Below are 21235 nucleotides of genomic sequence, written 5' to 3'. Positions count from 1 at the left end.
TTGCTGCTTTTCTAGAGGACTCAGGCTCAATTCCCAGAACCTACATGGTAGCTCACAAGCCTCTGTATCCTCTGACCTCAGCAAACCCTAGGCACGTATGTGGTACTCATACATGCATGTAGGAAAAACAATAATAAAACAACCTTTACATTTTTAAAATAAAATCTGAGCAAGCTGTGAGGAACGAGCCCACAAGCAGGGTCCTACATGGTCTCTGCTTCAGTTCCTGCCTTGAGCTCCTGCCAGGATTTCCCTTCATTGACTGTGAGATGAAAGGAACATTTTCCCAAGCTGCTTCCACCTGCTTTATGCTTACTCCGCTTTCCAGCTTGTGTATGGCATAGAACAAGACATATTAAGAACAACGGGAAAGACATCGGGGGTCCTTTATGTCTTCTCATCGGGGGTCCTTCTCTGTGTCTTGTCATCGGGGGTCCTTCTCTGTCTTGTCATCGGGGGTCCTTCTCTGTCTTCTCATCGGGGGTCCTTCTCTGTGTCTTGTCATCGGGGGGTCCTTCTCTGTGTCTTCTAGGCTAGAGTCTAAGCTTTGCAGCAGTAGCTGCAGGGTCTCCTGGCTTGACAGTCCTGTCAGGCAGTGAGGTAGTCCAAGGGTAAAGTCAGGAGAGGACGACTCATTTTCTATCCCAACCTCCTTGCCCAGTCTCTTTTGTCTCTCTTCATATTCTCATTTTCGTGTACAGGGCATTTAGTACTTTCTCATTCTGCTACGCTGTGCTGAAAGTCCGCCGCAGCCAGCCCTGCCCATGCCAGATGTGCCTGGGACTCTATCCTTGGGGATCCCTTCTCCCACCTGTCTTTCCCATTCCCACCCTCTGCTGTCAAGCTCATGCCTGCCCTACTTCACTGTGCTATGGATGACATAATCCTTGACCCTGTCACCAGTGGAGTCCTCTCAGGGAATAGCATTACACGCAGAGGGCCTAACCAATCAAAAACAAGCACTCCTCACAGAGATGTGGGCAGGTTTCAGGGCACCAACGCAGGCACGCTGATATCCCCTAGAATGAGGACAGAATGTCTTTCTGCCCTAGGTAGAGACACAGGGCATAGCTAGTTACCAGCTCCAAAGAAGAAGCAAATGAGTGATAGCTGCTCCATCTTTTCTCCCCCTGCTGTGCCCACTTGCCTAAATCCCTGGCCAGAGGCAAGTACAACCAGGAGGGCACGATTAAATGGCAGCATTGTGTGCCACAGTTTCATAGTGGTGCCAAGGTAGAATGTGCAACCCTTCAGGCTCGATTTTAAGCCGGAGTGGATATAAGTGGATGTATGAGTGTGTGTGTGTGTACGTGCACATATGTGTATGTCTGTGTGAGTGCATGTGTGTACATGCATGAGGGTGTGCATGAATGTGTGAGTATGTTTTAGTGTGTGAGTGTGCATGAGAGTGGTTGTATGAGTGTGTGTGTACATGAGTGTGAGTGTATAAGTGTGTCAGTGCATGTACGTGTGTGAGTGTGCATGTGTGTACAAGTATGTACATTACTGTGTGAGTGTGCATGAGTGTGTATGTACGTATGTGTGTGCACATGCAGGCCGTGGGGGTGTGGTTAAGTCAGATCTCTGGAAATCAGGCCTTCTAAATAATTAATCCTCGTTCCCTGCTCCTGTGAGTAGCTGGGAAATGCTCATCAGACCAGATTAATGCGTTGAGCCTCCTTTCCTCTCCACCCCCGTTCTATTCTGTCTAGATTTGAAGTGTGCAGAGAGGCCAGGGTGCTCTGTTGATCTGAGTCACTGGACAGTCTCTGGAACATCTTTCTGTTTTGTTTCCATAGCAGACCTCAGAGACAGAGACGAGGCGCCCTCGACGATGCCCACAAGCAAGGCAGGTACGGCCCATGGTAACAGCGAGCCCCACAGCTACAGCGATTTTCAGCCTACCTCTAGAGGACCAGGAAGAAGCTGGCTTTCCCGGTCCACGCCCCAGCTCCTTCCTCTGCTCGGCAAGTGCGCTAGTTTCGCACATAGCCTGTTCTACCTGCACACCCCCACGGTCCGCTCAAAGCCGGCAGGAAAACAGCTTTCAGGGAATAAACTGAACGCCCAATGGTTTAAAGCAACCAGGCTCTGAAGGGAGGAGAGGGCCCTGGTTTCCTGACCTTGGCTTCGTGTTTTCTCCTGAACACTAAAGGGTTCTTTCAGGGAAGAAGATAGGGCCGAGAATTGCATGTGCGCAGAGCAAGCCCCTGGAAGGCGGGAGACAAGCAGAGGCTAACACACCTGAGCCAACCACGGGGAGGGCAATGCGCCTGAGCAGGGCTAAGGTGTCCCCTCTTGTCTTCCAGCAGCCTCCGTCCAGAGCCCTGCATCAGACACAAGGGCCTGTGAGGTCCAGGAATCTAGGTTCCAATGAGGCTCCTGTCGAGCGTAGGAGCATCTGGACTGGGGGAAGGACATATGGGGAGGTCTCCTGGAGAGGACAGGGCCTGACATCAGCATCTGGAGCTGGAAAGGGGGTCAATTATTTATGAGGATTATGCTGATGAATTTCAAGCATCCCTTACTGTAGGGACAGAGGACCCAGACCAGCTCCTGTGTTTGCTGTGGGAGGACAGGTCAGACAAGCACTGTGTGGTGGAATGAGGAGCAAGGGGGACTTGCATGTGGGAAAATCCAAGCCATGTTATTAAATGAGGGAGAAGCAAGACAAATAAGCATTAATCTAACATTAACTACATAAGAAGAGAAAGTAATACTATATACTAGATACTAGTACTTCCGTATTTCTGTAGCAAACTCTGCCTAGACAAGGAAGCAATAAGACAAGTGTCTGTGGATGAGGAGTAGGTCAGTAGAATTAACTGCACATTTAATTTGAAAAAATATTTTATGTGTATGGGTGTTTTGCCTGAATTGATGTCTGTGCACCTTGTATGTGTAGTTCCTGTGGAGGCCAGAAGAGGGTGTCAGATCTCCAGGACTGGAGTTTTATGAGCTGTCATGTGGGTGCTGGGAATAGAACCTGGATCCTTCGGAAGAGCAGCCAATGCTCTTTCTGCTGAGCCATCTCTCCAGGCCCTACCTATATGAGAGGGGGAAGGAGGGAGAGAGGGGAGGGGAGGAGAGGGAAGAAGAAAGGAGAGGAGAGGAGAAGAGAGGAGAGGAGAGGAGAGGAGAGGAGAGGAGAGGGTCTAACACTGAAAACACATCACACATTTAGGAACAAACAGATAACAAGACAAGAATAGGTAAAAGTGTCCCTACAAGCAATTCAGAAGCGCTTTGCCTGGAAACACGATGGCAGGGTGTTCACCCTCCACAGAAGGACCACCGAAAGTCCAGGGTGTGAGGCTCAGCCGCACACATTTGCTTCTCCTGAAGTCACTGTTCTCTCAATGTCTCCAGCAGTTCGAAGGGGTCTGGTTTACCCTTCAGATCAGTTCTGGCAGGTGTCAGCTTTGGTTATGGGTTAAAGTGTCAGTTCCAGCAATAGAACCCAAGGCTGTTTCTCTGTCGGCAAGCATTCCAACACCGAGCTACACCCTGGCCTTGGAAAACATTTTTTAAAATACCAGTTTCCAGGCCCTTAAATTAATAAAATACCAATTCCCAGATTATAATCAGGATGTCAGAGGCAGGGTCTGGCATTGCTATTTGAGACCCTCCATGTGGCCGGGGGTCACAATCCTCCAGGGCAGTTTCTTTATCCAGAAAGTTGGGAAAAGGGAGGCAGGAGGTTTGGAAGACAAAGCACACCCAATGAAACCTGCCAAGAGCAGGAAGAACACAGATGGCTATGACTCTGACCAGCTTTGATTAGTACATTTGATCCATCCGCTTTTCCTTCTGTGGCAGCCCAATTCTGAAACGAAGCTCCGACATAACCAAGTCGCCTCTCACCAAGTCAGAGCAGCTGCTGAGGATAGATGACCATGACTTCAGTATGAGGCCTGGCTTTGGAGGTATGGGATGTGCTCTCAAGGGTGGGGCTTCCCTTATTTTCTAGGGTTCTTTCTGCACCCAGATCTGTTTATCATGTCTGCCTGGGCTGAAAGTGGTGGGCTGCACCTTCTGAGCATCTGTCCTTCATGTCCCTGGCTCTGTCGGGCATTGCCAAAGGACCTGCTGCTAGCTGTCCCAGGGCTGTGCTGTGAGAAGGCTCACTGAGGTCAGTGAGACAGAGGCTGCCACGAGAAGACAGGGCAGATGTAGCTGGGGCTGCCTCCTGAGGATGCTCTGAAATCCCGTGCAACAACCTTGTGCTGGATTTGTTCTCACTGGGAGCTGGCAGAGGAGTTTCACTGACATGTCAGAGTCCTTCTGCTGGGCTTCATGAAATGAAAATAGCTTGAGAACACAGAGCAGGAATCTGGGGCTCGCCAGCTCCCAGGTTTCAGCCCTCTATCAAAAGAGTCTCTCTCTCTCTCTCTCTCTCTCTCTCTCTCTCTCTCTCTCTCTCTCTCTCTCTCTCTCTCCCTCTCTCCCTCCTTCCTTCTCCCTCTCTCTCCCTCCCTCTCTCTCTGTTTCTCTTTTCCTCTCTCCCTCTCTCCCCCTCCCTGTCCCCCTCCCCCCTCTATCCTTCTGTGTGTGTGTTCAACATTGATTTATTTATTTATTGGATGGTGTGGTGTGCACATCACAAAATGTATGGATATCAGGGGTCAACTTATGGAAGTTGGTTCTTTCTGCCATGTGGGTTCTGTGTAGTAGGAGCTGCGGGCCTGCTTTTCCTCCTGCCCGGCTCCTGCACGGCTAGCTTTACACCAGAACTAACAACACACAAACTGTATTCATTTAAACACTGCTTGGCCCATTAGCTCTAGCCCTTACTGGCTAATTCTCATATCCCGATCAACCCATCTCTAATAATCTGTGTAGCACCAGTCTTACCGGGAAAGATTCAGCATGTCTGACCTGGTGGCTTGCTTCATCGTGTCTGCCTCTGAGAGGAGCTGCCCTGCATCTGCCCGGGAGAGGGGAGCATGGCGTCTGAGCTCACTTCCTCTTCCTCCCAGCATTCTGTTCTGTTTACTTCACCCACCTATGTTCTAACCTATGAGAGCCAAGCAGTTTCTTTATTTTTTAACCAATGACCTTCCTCCATCAGTTCTGTGTTTCATCTCAGGGTCTCCAGGTTTGGCAGTGAGCAGCCCCACCTGCTGAACCATTTCACTAACCTAGGTTTGGTTCCTTTCTGGAGAAAAATATATTTTATGCCTGTGTGTATGTGTGTTTGTGTGTATGCAGATACACGTATGTAGGCGTGGGTGTGGATGTCTGTAGAGACCAGAGGCCAGCCCTCTGTGCTTGCCATCCGCAGGAATGCTGTCTACCTCCTTTGAGACACTCTCACTGTCCCGGAGCTTTCAAATTAGGCTAGACTGGCTGACCCAGTCTAGGAGCCCTAGGAATCCTGTGTCTGCCTCCCCAGCCCTGGAGTACATAACACCTCATCTAGTATTTCTGCATGGGTTCCAGGGTCAAACTCAGGTCCTCATGCTGACCAGGCCAGAAGTGTTTACTAACTGAGCCATCCCTCCAGGCCCTAGAAATCATTTTCATACCTTCTGTTTTTTTTCTAGTTATGTTTATCCGCACCCCAACCCCACTCCCCTGCAAACCAATCCCCCAAGTTCTAGAAAGGTCTTTATTCTTTGTCATAGGTAAACTGTTGGATCCAATGCCAGCTCTTTGTGTCATGGTTAACTGAAAACATGCCCTGTACCTAACCTGTTCGGCTGGATGTGCTGGCATAGTCTTATAATCCTAGCACTTTGGAAGCTGAGGCAGGAGGATTGAGAGCCTGAGATTAGCCTGGGCTACATAGCAAGGCTTTGTCAGAAAAAAAAGAAGAAGAAAAAGACAAGAAGGGAAGGAAGGAAAGAGGGAGGGGCAAAAGAAAGAACAGAGAGGATAAAAAGAGTGCCCTGTCTTGCCCTTCCCAGGCCCAGCCATCCCCGTGGGTGTGGATGTGCAGGTGGAGAGCTTGGACAGCATCTCGGAGGTCGACATGGTGAGTGCTTCTCTGATGGGGGCTCGGGGCAGTGGGAGCCCATGTGCATCTGTCTGGGCAGAAGCGCTACACCGCTGAACTCCCTCATAACTTGTAACTCCTTGGCAGATGGGAGCTGTCACACGCACTTAGCAGATGACTCATAGACATCATGTCATGTGTCCAGAGTTCCCAGCTGGTATGAGATAGAGTCAGGTGACAAACTTGGTCTTTATCCTCCAGCAGGGATGCCTTCTGAGATGCAGGCCCCCTGTATTTCTGCAGAGTCTGTATCTTGTTCTAGAAACCTGGAACCGTGGGACTATTCCTTTTTGCTTTTTAGTGGGTTCCAATTTAAAAAAATAAAAAATGTTGCCAGCTAGGCATGGTGGTGCAAGTCTTCAAGTCAACACCCAAGGTAGAGGAAGGCTTATCTTGGGTTTTAGACCAGCCTGGTCTTCTATATAGGAAGCTCCATACCAACCTGGGCTATACAGTGAAACCATATCTTCAAAATTTTAACGGTAACGCGGGTAGGGGTCGGGAAGCATTCTACAAGTTAGGGGACTTTTTACAAGTCTATCTTGGTTTTTGGAGCCTCCACGAATCAGGCCAGAAAGAAGTATGCTAACCCAGTGTGTACTTGGGACTCCTCCCAGAAAACGCCAAACAGAATGAGAAAGGGAGACAGGGAAGCCAGCGAAGAGCAGGGTTCTCAGGCAAGCCATGCCTACAGCCCTCCTCCCACGGCTCTCCAGGAGTCTGGAGAACACTGCTCAGGTCAGCCCTACTCAGGGTCTGGGAACCGTCCGAGCTCCTCCCGCTGAGGTGCTCTCTGCTCTCACCCTGGCACTTTCAGCCCCAGTCGCTGGTGTCAGCAGGGCAGCTGTTCTGGAGATGATGGGTGTCACGGGTGGGTGGAGCTCAGGGGCCGTCTGTGCTAGGCCTCTTCCTGGGTTCCCCTCTGCCTTCTCCAGGGGCAATGCTCAGCCGGCTGGCTTCAGTAGCATTCCCCACTGCCGATATCCTCATAGTGGGGAATGTTTCTGCTCTGCCTCCCACCTGCAGGACTTCACCATGACCCTCTATCTGAGGCACTATTGGAAAGATGAGAGGCTGTCTTTTCCAAGCACGAACAATCTGAGCATGACATTTGACGGCCGGCTCGTAAAGAAGATCTGGGTCCCTGACATGTTCTTCGTGCACTCCAAACGCTCCTTCATCCATGACACCACCACAGACAACGTCATGCTGCGGGTCCAGCCCGATGGGAAAGTGCTGTACAGCCTCAGGTGGGGACAAGGGCAGGCTGGTGCTGGGAGCTTCCGCCTTAGCTGAATATTTTAACTTTTAAAAGTTTAATTAGTTAAATTTTTTTAAAATTTTGCATTATGCATATGGGTGTTTTGGTTGCGTGTGTGTCTGTACACCACGTGTGTGCCGGTGAAGGCCAGAAGAGGGTGCCAGATCCCCTAGGCCTGGAGTTACAGACATCATGTGGGTGCTGGGAATCAAACTCAGGTCCTCTGCAAGAGTAGCCAGTGTTTGTAACCACTGAGCCATCTTTCTAGTCTGAAAGTTTAAATATTTTTTTTAAAGTTTGTTTTTCTAGTAAGAGTCATGGAAACAAAATAAATAAATAGACGTGTTCGCTGACACACATCTTCCCCTCTCTGAGTCTGGGACATGTATTTTGTCAAAAGCTTTTTCAGCATCTAGTGAGATGATCATGTAGTTTTTATTTTTCAGTTTGTTTATATGGTGGATTATGTTGACAGATTTTCATATGTTGAACCATCTCTGCATCTCTGGAATAAAGCCTACTTAATCATGGTGGATGATGGTTCTGATGTGTTCTTGGATTCGATTTGCCAGTATTATATCTAGTATTTTTGCAACAATGTTCATGAGTGAGATTGGTTTGTAATTCTCTTTCTTAGTAATGTCTTTATGTGGTTTGGGTATCAGGGTAATTGTTGCCTCATAAAAAGAGTTTGGCAGTGTTCCTTCTGTTTCTATTGTGTGGAACAAATTGAGGAATATTGGTATTAGTTTTTCTTTGAAAATCTTATAGAATTCCGAACTGAAACCATTTGGTCCTGGGCTTTTTGTGGTTGGGAGACTTTTGATGACTGTTTCTATTTGTTCAGCAGTTATAGGTCTGTTTAATTTGCTTATCTGGTCTTGATTTAATTTTGGTAAGTGATATTTATCCAGAAAGTTGTCCACCGCCTTTAAGTTTTTAAATTTTGTGGAGTACAGGTTTTCGAAATATGACCTGATGAGTCTCTGTATTTCCTCCATGTCTGTTGTTATGTCCCCCTTTTCATTTCTGATCTATTAATTTGGATATTCTCTCTCTGCCTTTGGTTAGTTTGGATAAAGATTTGTCTATTTTCTTGATTTTCTCAAAGAACCAACTCTTTGTCTCATTGATTCTTTGTATTGTTTTCTTTGTTTCTATTTTGTTGATTTCAGCTCTCAATTTGATTATATCCTGCCATCTAGTTCTCTTGGGTGAGTTTGCTTCCTCTTGTTCTAAAGTTTTCAAATGTTCTGTTAATTCACTAGTTGGGATTTTCCCAGCTTCTTTATGTAGGCATTTAGTGCTATGAGCTTTCCTCTTAACACTGCTTTCATTGTGTCCCATAAATCTGGGTATGTTATGTGGTCATTTTCATTGAATTATAGGAAGTTTTTAATTTCTCCCTCCCTTTATTTCTTCCTTGACCCACTGATGATTCAAGTGAGCATTGTTTAATTTTTATGTGTTTGTAGGCTTTCTGGAATTAGTGTTGCTGTTGACTTCTAGTTTTAAGCCGTGGTGATCTGATAATACATTGGGTTATCCCAATCTTTTTGTATCTGTTGAGGTTTGTTTTGTTGCCGAGTATGTGGTCAAGTTTTGAAAAGGTATAATCTTTTGTGTTTGGATGGAATATTCTATAGATGTCTGTTAAGTCCATTTGAGTTATAACATTTGTTAGTTCCCTTATTTCTCTGTTAATTTTTTGTCTGACTGACCTGTCCAGTGTTGAGAGTGAAGTGTTGAAGTCTCCCTCTAATATTGTGTGGGGTTTAGTGTATGATTTAAGCTTTAGAAGTGTTTCTTTTACATATGAGGGTGCCCTTGTATTTAGAGCATAGATGTTCAGTATTGATATTTCCTCGATGGCTTTTTCCTGTGACTAATATGAAATGTCCTTCTTTGTCTCTTTTGATTAATTTTAGTTTAAAGTCTATTTTGTTAGATATTAGAATAGGTACACCAGCTTTTTCTTAGGTCTATTAGATTGGAATTTTTTTCCCAACCCTTTTCTCTGAGGCAATGTCTGCTATGAGGTTGAGGTGTGTTTCTTGTATGCAGCAGAAGGATGGAATCTGTTTTCGTATCCAGTCTGTTAGCCTGTGTCTTTTTATAGGTGAATTGAGTCTATGTATATTAGGGGATATTAATGACTTGTGATTGCTATCTCCTGTTAATTTAGTTTTCATTGTTGATGTTAGTTTGTGGGGTTTTCCCTTCTTTGGGATTTGTTGTGAGCTCATCAATTGTCTATGCTTTTGTTAAGGTACCAACTTCCTTGGGTTGGACTTTCCCTTCTAGTACTTTGTGTAGGGCTGGGTTTATGGCTAGATATTGGTTAAATCTGGTTTTGTCATGGAATATCTTGTTTTGTCCTTCTATTGAAAGTTTTGCTGGGTATAGTAGTCTGGGCTGGCATTCGTGATTTCTTAACATCTGCATAATGCTTGACTATGACCTTCTGGCTTTTATTGTTTCCAATGAGAAGTCAGGTGTAATTCTGATAGGTCTGCCTTTATATGTTACTTGGCCTTTTTCCTTTGCAACTCTTAATATTCTTTCTTTATTCTATATGTTTAGTGTTTTGATTTTTATGTGATGAGGGCACTTTTTTTTTTTTGATCCAGTCTATTTGGTGTTCTGTAAGCTTTTTTTATCTTCATAGGCATATCTTTCTTTAGGTTGGGAAAGTTTTCTTTTATGATTTTGTTAAATATATTTTCGGTGCCTTTCAGTTGGACTTCTTCATTTTCTTCTATACCTATTATTGTTAGGTTTGATCTTTTCATGGTGTCCAATATTTACTGGATTTTAAAAAAAATATTTATTATGTATACAATATTCTTTCTGCATTATGCCTGAAGGCCAGAAGAGGGCACCAGACCTCATTACAGATGGTTGTGAACCACCATGTGGTTGCTGGGAATTGAACTCAGAACCTTTGAAAGAGCAGGCAATGATCTTAACCTCTGAGCCATCTCTCCAGTCTTTTACTGGATATTTTGTGTTAAGTTTTTGTTAGATTTAATGTTTTCTTTTACTGATGAGTCTATTTACTCTATTGTATCTTCAACGCTTGAGATTCTTCTCTCTTCCAAAATCTCTTGTATTCTGCTGTTTGTGTTTGCATTTGTGGTTCCTGTTCATTTTCTCATAATTTCTATTTCTATAATTCCCTCGGCTTGTGTTTTCTTTATTGTCTCTCAGTTTTCAAGAGCTGAATAGTCTCTTTCATATGTTTGATTGCTTTTTCTTGGTTTTCTTTAAGGGATTTGCTGATGTCTTCCAATTTTTTGTTTTTCTTTTTCTCCATTTCTTTGAGGAAATTTTTCATTTCCTCTTTAAGAGTCTCAAACATTCTCCTGAAGTTATTTTTTTTAAGTAATTTTCTTCTGCTTCATTTATATTTGGTTGTTCAAGTCTTGCTGTTGTAGGATCTTTAGATTTTACTGGTGCCATGTTGCTATTTGTGGTGTTGCTTGTGTTCTTACCTTTTCTACTCATCTTTTCCTCTAATTGGTGTGGTTGGAGCTGTCTATGACTGTGGTGATTAATTTTCTAGGTGCCAGTGGATCCAAGGCTCAGATGGTTGTTCCTCATAGTACAGTTAGTGCCACAGTTCTAGTTACCCCATTGGTCACTCCGTGTTCCTGGAGGTCACTCAACACTCCCAGGATTTGCTCTACTCCCTTGGAGTTTGCTGTCTCAGGCCTGCTCTGGTCTAGGTTGCTGGCTCAGACCTATTTCTGTAAATGTCCCTGGTCTGGATCTGCTCCTGTGGAGGTACCAGGCTAGGGATTGGTCCTGCAAAGATCTCTGGCTCTGAGCTTCTCCCTAGGAGGTCCCAGACTCAGGTGCACTGGAACCTACAGAGGACCTGGCTCAGGCCTACTCCCTCAGAGGTCACAGACTCATGCTGGGAAAGAAATCAGAGAAACAACACCCTTCACAATAGCTGCTTTTTCTCTCATAATTGCTTCTGCAGAGCTACCTGAGCCTTGGTGTGTGTGTAGGGGTGAGGTGATAAAGACATTCCTTTTAGGGATAAGTGCTTGCTAGGGTCCAAACCCTAACATAAACTATCTCTCTGGACCAGTGTGGAGGTGTGGGAATAATTAAGACACAAGTTCACACAGCAATATCAGAAGGGAATCTCAGGGTTCATTCAAATCCCGGAGATTACCAGCGTTTATTCTCCAAACATCTTTTATTGCCCAAGGTAAACTGAAGGGGAAGTTCATTAGCATTCTGTTTCCGAGGTAGGAGGACTAAAGTCATGTCAGCTGTTCTGTCACTAACTTGGAATTAACACTTCTTCCCAGATGGTCCTCATGATTACAGAAAAGGAGCAACACAATATCAGCATACCCTGAGCTCAGGAGGCAGTCTGAAGATGCTTTTAGCACCTCAGTTGCTATTATGGCTTGAGAGGCTGACTGCTGATACAATACAGATATATGTGGGCTGTATAATATTGTCCCACAAATGCTCCAAAGTCCCTCACTCTCTGTATGTTGTTTGTGGGACCCTGGTAATTCCTATCTACTGCAACTTTCTCTAGTGAGGGCTGAGGGAGGTACCGATCTATGGGTGCAGCAGAATGTCATCAGGAGTCTTTTTATTGCTATGTCCCTTTAGCATAATAATAGTTACATTTTCCCCTAGGCCTATGGCCTTTCTAGTCTCAGGTCATGGCTTACCAGTGTCAGGTATGGGTTCCTCTGCCCCACAACCTTCTACTGCAGATAAGTAGATGCCATCAGCAGCGGGAGCACAGCAAATGGGAAAGCGTATTAATATCTGGAGAGGCAACGAGTTTTGAGTAGTTATTGGTGAGGCAAATAGTTGGATACTTGTATTTGGGGAACACTCATTTCTTCCAGCAATCATTTAAATGAAAAGTGTGTGTGTGTGCCTTTTACACCGCTATACTGACTGACCACAGTGGAATGTGCTGGTGTTAGAGATCCTCACTCGCTTGTACAGATCCTAATGTCAAACATAAAGAGCAGGTCATGCCTAAGGGTCTTTCCTGACACCAGCACACCGCTTAGGAACAGGGGGGCAGGAAGCAGCCTTTTCTACCTGTTCATCACTTCGCAGCTGTCTCCAGCAGGTGCTGAAGCCGTGCGTCCTTTTGTTTCTAGAGTGACAGTGACTGCGATGTGCAACATGGACTTCAGCAGGTTTCCGCTGGACACGCAGACCTGCTCCCTGGAAATCGAGAGCTGTGAGTCCGACACCATCACGTCTAAACTCCTCTCTGTGGCAGGGGACAGTTCTCCCAGGAACTCCACTCTTCCTGCCTTTCCTGTCCTAGGGTCAGGCTCTGCCGGGTGACCTGAGATAATCTCCTTCACCCAAAGCCTCATGGTTGAAATGCTAGTCACCTCTAGAAAACACCTTCACAGGTTAGCGTCTGGTTCGACACCTGTGTACCAGAGCCAAACCGGTTGACACGTGAGGGCTCCTATCACGCAGTCAAGGCTTAGCGAGCCCCTAGAAGAACAGATTACACAGAGGCAGACGCTATTTGCAGCTCCAAGATGTTCCCCCTCAGTTACGACCAGGATGCAACCCAGTGCCTCCACCTGAAGGGGGCGTGCTGGGCACATGGCAGCCACTGGGAGGATGCCGACCACAGTCATCTCCTCCTTCTTTTGAGGAAATGGGCACAACTGGCCCAAGGAGAAGCCCCTTCTTGACTCATGCTGCCTGAGAGTGAGTCGTGATCTGGCCCCCAGGTGATGAATTGCACCTGTGCAAGAGAAGCGTGAGCTGGTTGGGTCCTAGTCTATAAAGCTGACCACAGGAAATCTTGCCAGTATTGAACTCTCTCTGCCATACAAGCAGCAGTAGCAATTGGTTTAACCTATCGCAGCTGGATTGCAGGGTGATTTTTTTTTTGGTAGGAACTATGAGCCCTTGAGCCTAGAAGCCTTGTTCTGATAACTCTTGAGAAACTGGGATGAACTAGAGTTGTCTGTCTGTATTGTCTAGTTTGCAGTTTGCTATCTTACCCCAAGCCAAGCAGTCTGTGTGATTTAGGACACTTAGTGTCACCCCGTTCCTGACACTGGCTCTCGTCTCCCAGACGCCTACACAGAAGATGACCTCATGCTCTACTGGAAAAAGGGCAATGACTCCTTAAAGACAGACGAGAGGATCTCCCTCTCCCAGTTCCTCATCCAAGAGTTCCACACCACCACAAAGCTGGCCTTCTACAGCAGTACGGGTGAGCTCGGAGCACGCGGGGAGTGCCAGGGAGGCCCCATGGTGGCCAGGTGCTTCAGGCTCTGTTTAGGAAGTGTGTGATCTGGTTGTCACATCAAGTGAGTGGAATTTTGAAACAGAAGACTAGAGTCCTAAATAAAATCCAGTAGGTGGTATGTGTCAAGGAGAGGTGACTTATTTTCCTTTAAGACAGGAACTCACTCCCTTGTCCGGGCTACCCTGAATTCACGATACACTATGTATCCAGGCTGGTGAGTTCACTTATACTATGTATCCAGGCTAGTGAGCTCACTATACACTATGTATCCAGGCTGGTGAACTCACTATACACTATGTATCTAGGCTGATGAACTCACTATACACTATGCATCTAGGCTGAGCCTCTGGCTCAGTATCACCAGGGCTGGGCTATAGGTATGCTCCAAGGAAACTAGCTTTGTAGGTAATATTTATTTATTTATTTATTTATTTATTTATTGGTTTTTCAAGACAGGGTTTCTCTATAGCTTTGGAGCCTGTCCTGGAACTCACTTTGTAGACCAGCCTGGTCTCGAACTCACAGAGATATGCCTGTCTCTGCCTCCTGAGTTCTGGGATTAAAGGCATGCGCCACCATCACCCAGTTTATAGGTAACTTTTGACCCACCAATGTATCAGAGATAGCTACCTAGGAAATGCGAGCTAAGGCTCCGAGGGAAGCCGTGTGAGTAGGTTTATTTGAGATGATGCAGTGTCCCGTTGGCAATGCATCCCTGATGTGCTCAGCAGAGCCTCTCTCTCTAGCCACAAACAAGTTTCAGTTAAGACCACCATTCTCTATTTCCCTGTGTGTGCCACTACTACCCCTGTTCCTCAGAATGACCCCTGGTCATCATGTGGACCTGGTTGTGGCCTTATGAGTCAGAGGTCTATACAGGCCTTGTCACCACCCATTGCCTGAGGCTGTGCGCCGTGGCCTTCCCCAGCTGCTGGCCTCCGCTGGTAGACAGCTGACATTCTCCATCCCTTGCTTCTGTTTTGATCTCACCTTTTGGAAGATTCTGCAGTCCTTCTTGCGGGAGCTCCCTCTTGTAAGCGCAACCTAATCCGTTAGAGAGCACTGACAGTTCAGTTTAGCGTGCCAATCCAACTCCCATGCTGCACTGCTCACCCTGGATGCTCAGTGGTTTGGGTCTCAGTCTTCTGAAAGTCCTCTACACTTGCTGGTACCAAGAGGCCAGCTCTATGCAATGTACTCACTGAGGACACCAAATCCACTCTTATTGCTGGCAGGACCCCACTTATTCCCAGCCCTGGGCACCCTCCTCCCACATCCTCACACGTGTTCCTTTCCCTGGAAATCACAAAGGCAGAGCAAAGCCCAATGGACCTGAGACTGTTACTCTCTGTCCAGATCAAAGACTGTGTTTCCACCTCCAAACATATTTCTTCCCATAAAGAAATCCAGAAAGGGAGCCAGGCCTGGGGATAGTCACCAACATCCCAGCAGTTACCAAGGTGGAAACAGGGGGATCAGGAATTCAAGGTCATTCTCAGGTACATTGTGAGTCTGAGGCTACCTAAAACCCTGCCTCAAAAAATACAATTAAAAAAGAAAAAGGAAAGAAATAAAGGGGGCTGTTTAAGTACAGCCTCGAGCTTTGCTCTGCACACAAATCCCATGAGGCTGTTGCTCAAGAAAGATTCTGCTCAGTGGTCTGGGCTACAGCATAAGAGTCTGGTGGGAGAGGGAAGAAGGGAGAGAGGAAGAGGAAGAGAGAGAAAGGGGGAGGGGACTGAGCATATGGCCTTGTGCATACTGGTCAAGGACTCTATCCGTGAGCTACATCTGAACTTCTAAGAAGCTCCTGTGCGATTGTGAGGCAGACAGACCCAAGGACATATCTTGAGAAACAAAACTGTAAATGACTTTCTCAAGGGTTCCCTTCATGTTTATGAAGGGGACAAAGATTCCTCACAGTGGCTTCACACGAGTGGTGAGGGTTGCCCAGTCACTGTTTAAGGTAGGGTTCCAGAGTGAGCTCTAAGAAATTTAAGATTCTATAAATAAGTCTTGTCTTTTGAAAGAGCCAGGCAGCTACATTGCGCGCTCTCTCTTCTCCCTTTGTCCCCAGGCTGGTACAACCGTCTGTACATTAACTTCACTTTACGCCGTCACATCTTCTTCTTCCTGCTCCAAACCTATTTCCCCGCCACCCTCATGGTCATGCTGTCCTGGGTGTCCTTCTGGATCGACCGCAGAGCTGTGCCTGCCAGAGTTCCCTTAGGTAAGGACTATCTCAAGTGTACATTACACATGTCTAAGAGGGTCCTGTACTCCTCCCTACAGAATAACCTGAAAATGTTTAAGTAGCACCACACCATCTAAGCACCACGTGGAAATCTATCCAGGCCCCAGGGGCTGTCCATCCACACAGCTCCCTGTGGTCCTGGGCAGGGGGCTCCCAGTCTTGGTGTGCTCTTCCTGTTGGTCTGTATAAGGTATTCTGCAACAAGGTTTCTCAAAGGGTGGCCCAAGGGATCTTTGCAGTAGAATCTTTGAGAGAATTATTAAAAATGAGGAGTCTTGGGTTTCACCATATTTGCAGTCAGAAACCCCAAGTTTTCCTGCTCTCCCTCCATTCCTTTCTCAGCACCCCATCAAATGCCCTCATCTTAAACCCCGAGCCCGTCAGTCACAGCCACCACTACAGCTCAGATGGCACAGGTTTGCAAGTGACAGGATGTCTCACCAGGCTTCGGTGAAAGGGTTTGGAGCTGGCCCTTAGGGCGACCCCAATCGTGTGTGATTTAATGTTTTCCAAGCAAATGTTCTGAGCTTAATTTGCAATCCTGGGCAAATTCCCACTGATGACGCTCTGTTCTCCAGCACTTAGCTGGCACTCCAACAGCTACTGTGCCGAGCGCAAGTGCACGCTCATTAAAATCTGTCTCCTATAAATAAAGCGATCCTGGTAAACCTGATGTCAAGGTGCTCAAGGTAGTTCTGCTGGGTAGGCACACAGGCCCAGCCTGGGGTGGCTGTCAGCTGAAGAAGCGGGCCCAGGATTATAGAACTTTTATGGCACTGAGGACACGATGTTGAAATGACTTCCTTCACCACGTGGTTACTTATATCCGTATCTCCTTTCTTGGGACAATGGAAGGCAATGCCTTCATGATGAAGTGTCCGGGGCTTTGTGCAGAAAGGATGCGAGTCGAGGCTGTAATGAATGTGCCAGGTGTGCAGAGGAGAAAGTGGAAATGAGGAGCGGAGGAGCAGGGAGAGACCTGTGACAGCTAGCTCACCAAGACAGGAGGATGGTCACAGGAGGGAGCAGGTGCTGGCCATCTAAGCCAAGGCAGAACAAAAGGCGGAGTCACAGAGGGACAAGGCACACAGTGTTTGGCAAATGCAAGCGCATGCTTATTTCTCACCGTCTACGGCAGGCATCACCACGGTGCTGACCATGTCCACCATCATCACGGGCGTGAATGCCTCCATGCCCCGAGTGTCCTACATCAAAGCCGTGGACATCTACCTCTGGGTCAGCTTCGTGTTCGTGTTCCTCTCAGTGCTGGAGTACGCGGCTGTCAACTACCTGACCACAGTGCAGGAGCGGAAGGAACGGAAGCTACGGGAGAAGGTGACTTTACCATGACGTAAACTGGGCTAGCCTTGGCATGGTGGGCAGGTCATACCCTCCCTGTAAAATGAGGCTGTGATACCCTCTCCTCAGCCTACCTCCAGCCATGGTCATGAATATTTGACGTTTACATCTTTTGTTCAATGAAAGCATTCACTCAGCATCTTCATCCCAGCGCCACTAAATTAAGACATGGCCCATTCAATTGTGGTTGTGTTCAGAGTTTAGTGAAGGAAATAAATGATAATTTAACACTGTGGAACATATTATTAACAAATATGGAGGTGATTTAAAAGACCCCTCTAGGAGCACCATATTCTATCCTAAGAAACTTCCCTTCATATAAGGCCTCATATTTCTTAAGTTATCTTTGCTCCTGCCCTTCTTTTCCCTTCCCAGCCTACAATGTAGAGCCTCTCTCCTCCAGCAATCCCTTACCGTAACACTATTCCCAAACTGCTGTCTTTCAGTCCCAACCCTCATGGCACACACCAAATAGCGTCACCTGTAAACATTTTTATGAAGGGTTGGTTTGGTGCCAGGTGTAATGTCAATAGCCTGTAATGCAGTTTCTCAGGAGGAGAGTCACAAGTTGGGAGGCCAGCCTGGGTAACTTACCAAGGCTGCCTCAAAATAATGAAAAAAAGGTGTAGCTCAGGATATCACTCTTGTCTAACATATAGACCCTGGGTCTGTCGCCACTTTCCCCAAAGGGGGCACGGTATGAGCTCAGGGATTATGACTTCGTGGAGGACGGGGCTAGCCGGTGCTAGCCTTATTGGTCTCTGGTACAGCAGTGTGCTCTTTCCTACAAGTTAGCATGAAGATATTCGTTCAACACCAGTTCCCATCAGCACCATGCTAGTGCTCACACCCTGATCTCGGATTCAGGGCTGTGCTCACAGCTGTCTTAGGATGCTCACAGTGACACTGCCATCTTTTCTTACTTTTCCCTAAAGCTGAGAATAAAAGAGGCTAGAGGGTAACACCCTTCATACACAGCGCTCAGCTCATGTGTCCCTGTCTGTTTGCAGGTGTCCTGCAGCTGCGGACTAGCCCAGCCCCGGGCAGTGATGCTGGATGGCAGCTACAGTGATGGGGAGGTGAATGACCTGAGCGGCTACATGCCTGAGAATGGCGAGAAACCCGACAGGATGATGGTGCAGCTGACCCTGGCCCCTGAGAGGGGCTCTCCCCAGAGGAAAAGCCAGAGAGGCAGCTATGTGAGCATGAAGATCAGCACCCACGCCATTGATAAATACTCCAGGATCGTCTTCCCAGCTGCGTACATCTTATTCAATCTCATATACTGGTCAATTTTCTCTTAGAGGTTTGTAATTCTGTAAACCTCGCCTTCTTCATGGTTTGTATGCACTACAGAAATTGCTGTAAATGACAAAGTATGAAAACTGCCCCAGTGCCCCCCTGGGTTTTCACTGTCCCTTCTTCAGCCATGCAAAGCTGCACTGACAAGACAGCATTTTTGTATGTATTAAGCATCATTTGTACACACAGTATTATGCGAGGCATTGTAGGAATTTGTCATGATAGCAACTGGTATTAGCTGTTCCCAGATCCCACAGAGGACACATGGTCATGCTGCATTTCAGTGCTGGGCCCTGGGTTCTCTCCTCATGGAGGTCTTCCTTCATGAGTGGCACTGTGTTCTTTAGATTATGTGGAACTGGAGAGCACCTGGATAAAACTCATTTGCACGGAGCTCACGTGCATATAAGCCCCCTGTGGTGACAGCCGTGCTTCAGTCTGTCCCTGCACCTGTTCGGCAGCCCCCACAGTTAATGCACGGTAGTGATGTTCATGCTTCAGTCTGTCCCTCCGTCCACTTGGCATCCAGTGTAGTTAACATACAGTAGTGATGTTCATGCTTCAGTCTGTTCCTGAACTGGTTCATCATCTCATGCTCCAGTCTGTCCCTCCGTCCACTTGGCATCCCCCCAATGTTAACGACCGGCAGCAATGCTCACAGGCTCTCTTTATCTTCCCTTATAAGAAATGCTCTTTAGATGGCTGACTCTTCTCTGGCAGAGAAACTCTGAAGATGGAGATACGTGTAGGCATTCTGTCTGTCCTGTGGAGCTGAGTGTGCTACAGAACCGTGTTCCTCTCTCTGTTTTCTAGTCACTGTTTTGTGCCTCTCTACCACGGAGCACGTGCTCTTTCAAAATGAACTGTTTTCTCAGTAGCATGGTATTATCACGGAGGAGCTCGAAGAGGTATTAATTTCTTTTGAATAATCGGCATTTCAAGGAAACTTGAGGTGATACAGCTCATGAGAATAAGAAGCACACAATTTCTTAAGAGAAAATAACATCAAAAAGCAAAAGAAACAGATAGACATCTACATTTCCACTCTGAGAGCCAACACTGTCTAGGAACTAGACAGCAGTTATCAACTAGATTGGGCGTTCCATAGACCAGATGAAGTGGCCCAGTGACAAGTGATGTCAGTCATCACTTGTAATTTGATGTGTTACTTTAAAATAATATTCAAAAAAATAAGCCTTCATGTTATTTATCTAGAAGATATAGAACAAGTCCAACCAAACTTGCCCAAAAGTATGGCGTTTTCTCCGGGCTACATCTTTCACTCACAGAGACAGAGACGTCTATTTAGCATCTGTCCACATCCCAGCAGCCTCTAAAACAAGTTAAGACATTGCCCTTTAATTGCGGTTGTGTTTGCCGGGCAGTGGTGGCGCATGCCTTTAATCCCAGCACTCAGGAGGCAGAGGCAGGCGGATCTCTGTGAGTTCGAGGCCAGCCTGGTCTACAAGAACTAGTTCCACGACAGGACCCAAAAGCTACAGAGAAACTCTGTCTCAAAAACCAGAAAAAAAAGAACTGTGGTTGTGTTCAGAGTTTAGTGAGACATAAATGATAATTTAACATTGTGGAATATATTAATAAAAAGGAGGTGGTCTAAGAAACCCATCCAGGAGCGCTAGGAAACCACCCTTCATATATGTGCTTCTGTCTCCCATCATTTCAAAGTTGATTTGTCGGGTCAATGCTAAATAATATATGCGTGCCTGTTCTTTATTCTGATTTTTAAAGAACTATTTGCAAAGTCCTACTTAGACGGTCTTTCATTTCCCCCAATGAGAGTCCTACTTAGTTAGTCTCTCATTTCCCCCAATGTAAGGTCACCAAAAGCTTTTTGCAAACACAAATAGTAAACTTAGAAGGGCATAAATTAAACTATTAATTATCATTGATATACAAAATGACTGTTTGTTTTATCAAGCATGGTTTACACATGCCTGAAATCTCAACACTTGGGAAGTAGAAGTGGGAGGACCTGGAGTTCAAAGCTAGTCTTAGCTTTATAGCATAATGGAAGGCAGCCTAGGCTATGTGAGGTTTAAAAAGATTAGTTTCCATTTTTATTTTATGAAACAATTATCATTAAAGTTAACATCTTTGCCACTGTCTTCTCCCTCACCACTAGGGCCACTGAGTTGTCTAAACTAAACCTTACCTACTGTTTGCGATACTCTAGCATTTGAGGCAGTGTGTAGAATGTTCTACTAGTCTGCTAACCTGTAGGCCAAATGGCTTGGGCAACAGAGATTTTTTTTTTTTTGGTTTTTTTTTTTTTTTTTTTTTGGTTTTTTCGAGACAGGGTTTCTCTGTAGCTTTGGTGCCCGTCCCGGAACTAGCTCTTGTAGACCAGGCTGGCCTTGAACTCCCAGAGATCTGCCTGCCTTTGCCTCCCGAGTGCTGGGATTAAAGGCGTGCGCCACCACCGCCCGGTGTCCAGAGATTTCTTTTCTCACAGTTCTAGAGACAAATGTTCAAGGTCACAGTGCTGACAGATGTAGTTTCCCCAGAGGCCTCTCTTCCTGACTTTCCAATGGCCACCATCTTGCTGTAGGTACCCTTGCCTTCTTTCCTTTGTTCCCACCAGCTGGGCGGTGGTGGCGCACGCCTTTAATCCCAGCACTTGGGAGGCAGAGGCAGGAGGATCTCTGTGAGTTCGAGACCAGCCTGGTCTACAAGAGCTAGTTCCAGGACAGGCTCCAAAACCACAGAGAAACCCTGTCTCGAAAAACCAAAAAAAAAAAAAAAAAAAAAAAAAAGATCCTTTGTTCC

The 21235-nt window shown here is 46.4% G+C and overlaps 1 protein-coding gene across 1 annotated transcript; it reads left to right on the top strand.

Annotated features, from left to right (window-relative positions):
* Nucleotides 1-3820: 3820 nt before the first annotated feature.
* On the top strand, nt 3821-20702 carry Gabrr1 (gamma-aminobutyric acid type A receptor subunit rho1). Its single transcript, XM_057790593.1, has 8 exons — nt 3821-3926; nt 5910-5977; nt 7025-7248; nt 12410-12492; nt 13357-13497; nt 15611-15763; nt 16926-17122; nt 18157-20702. Exons 1-8 carry the CDS (start codon nt 3908-3910, stop codon nt 18448-18450), a joined length of 1179 nt encoding a protein of 392 aa, XP_057646576.1. The 5' UTR covers nt 3821-3907; the 3' UTR covers nt 18451-20702.
* Nucleotides 20703-21235: the final 533 nt, after the last annotated feature.

Source organism: Chionomys nivalis, chromosome 16, assembly GCF_950005125.1.
Source record: "Chionomys nivalis chromosome 16, mChiNiv1.1, whole genome shotgun sequence".
NCBI classification, from domain to species: Eukaryota; Metazoa; Chordata; class Mammalia; order Rodentia; family Cricetidae; genus Chionomys; species Chionomys nivalis.
Note: the sequence above shows the minus strand (reverse complement) of the source record. Positions and strands in the feature narration are given on the sequence as shown.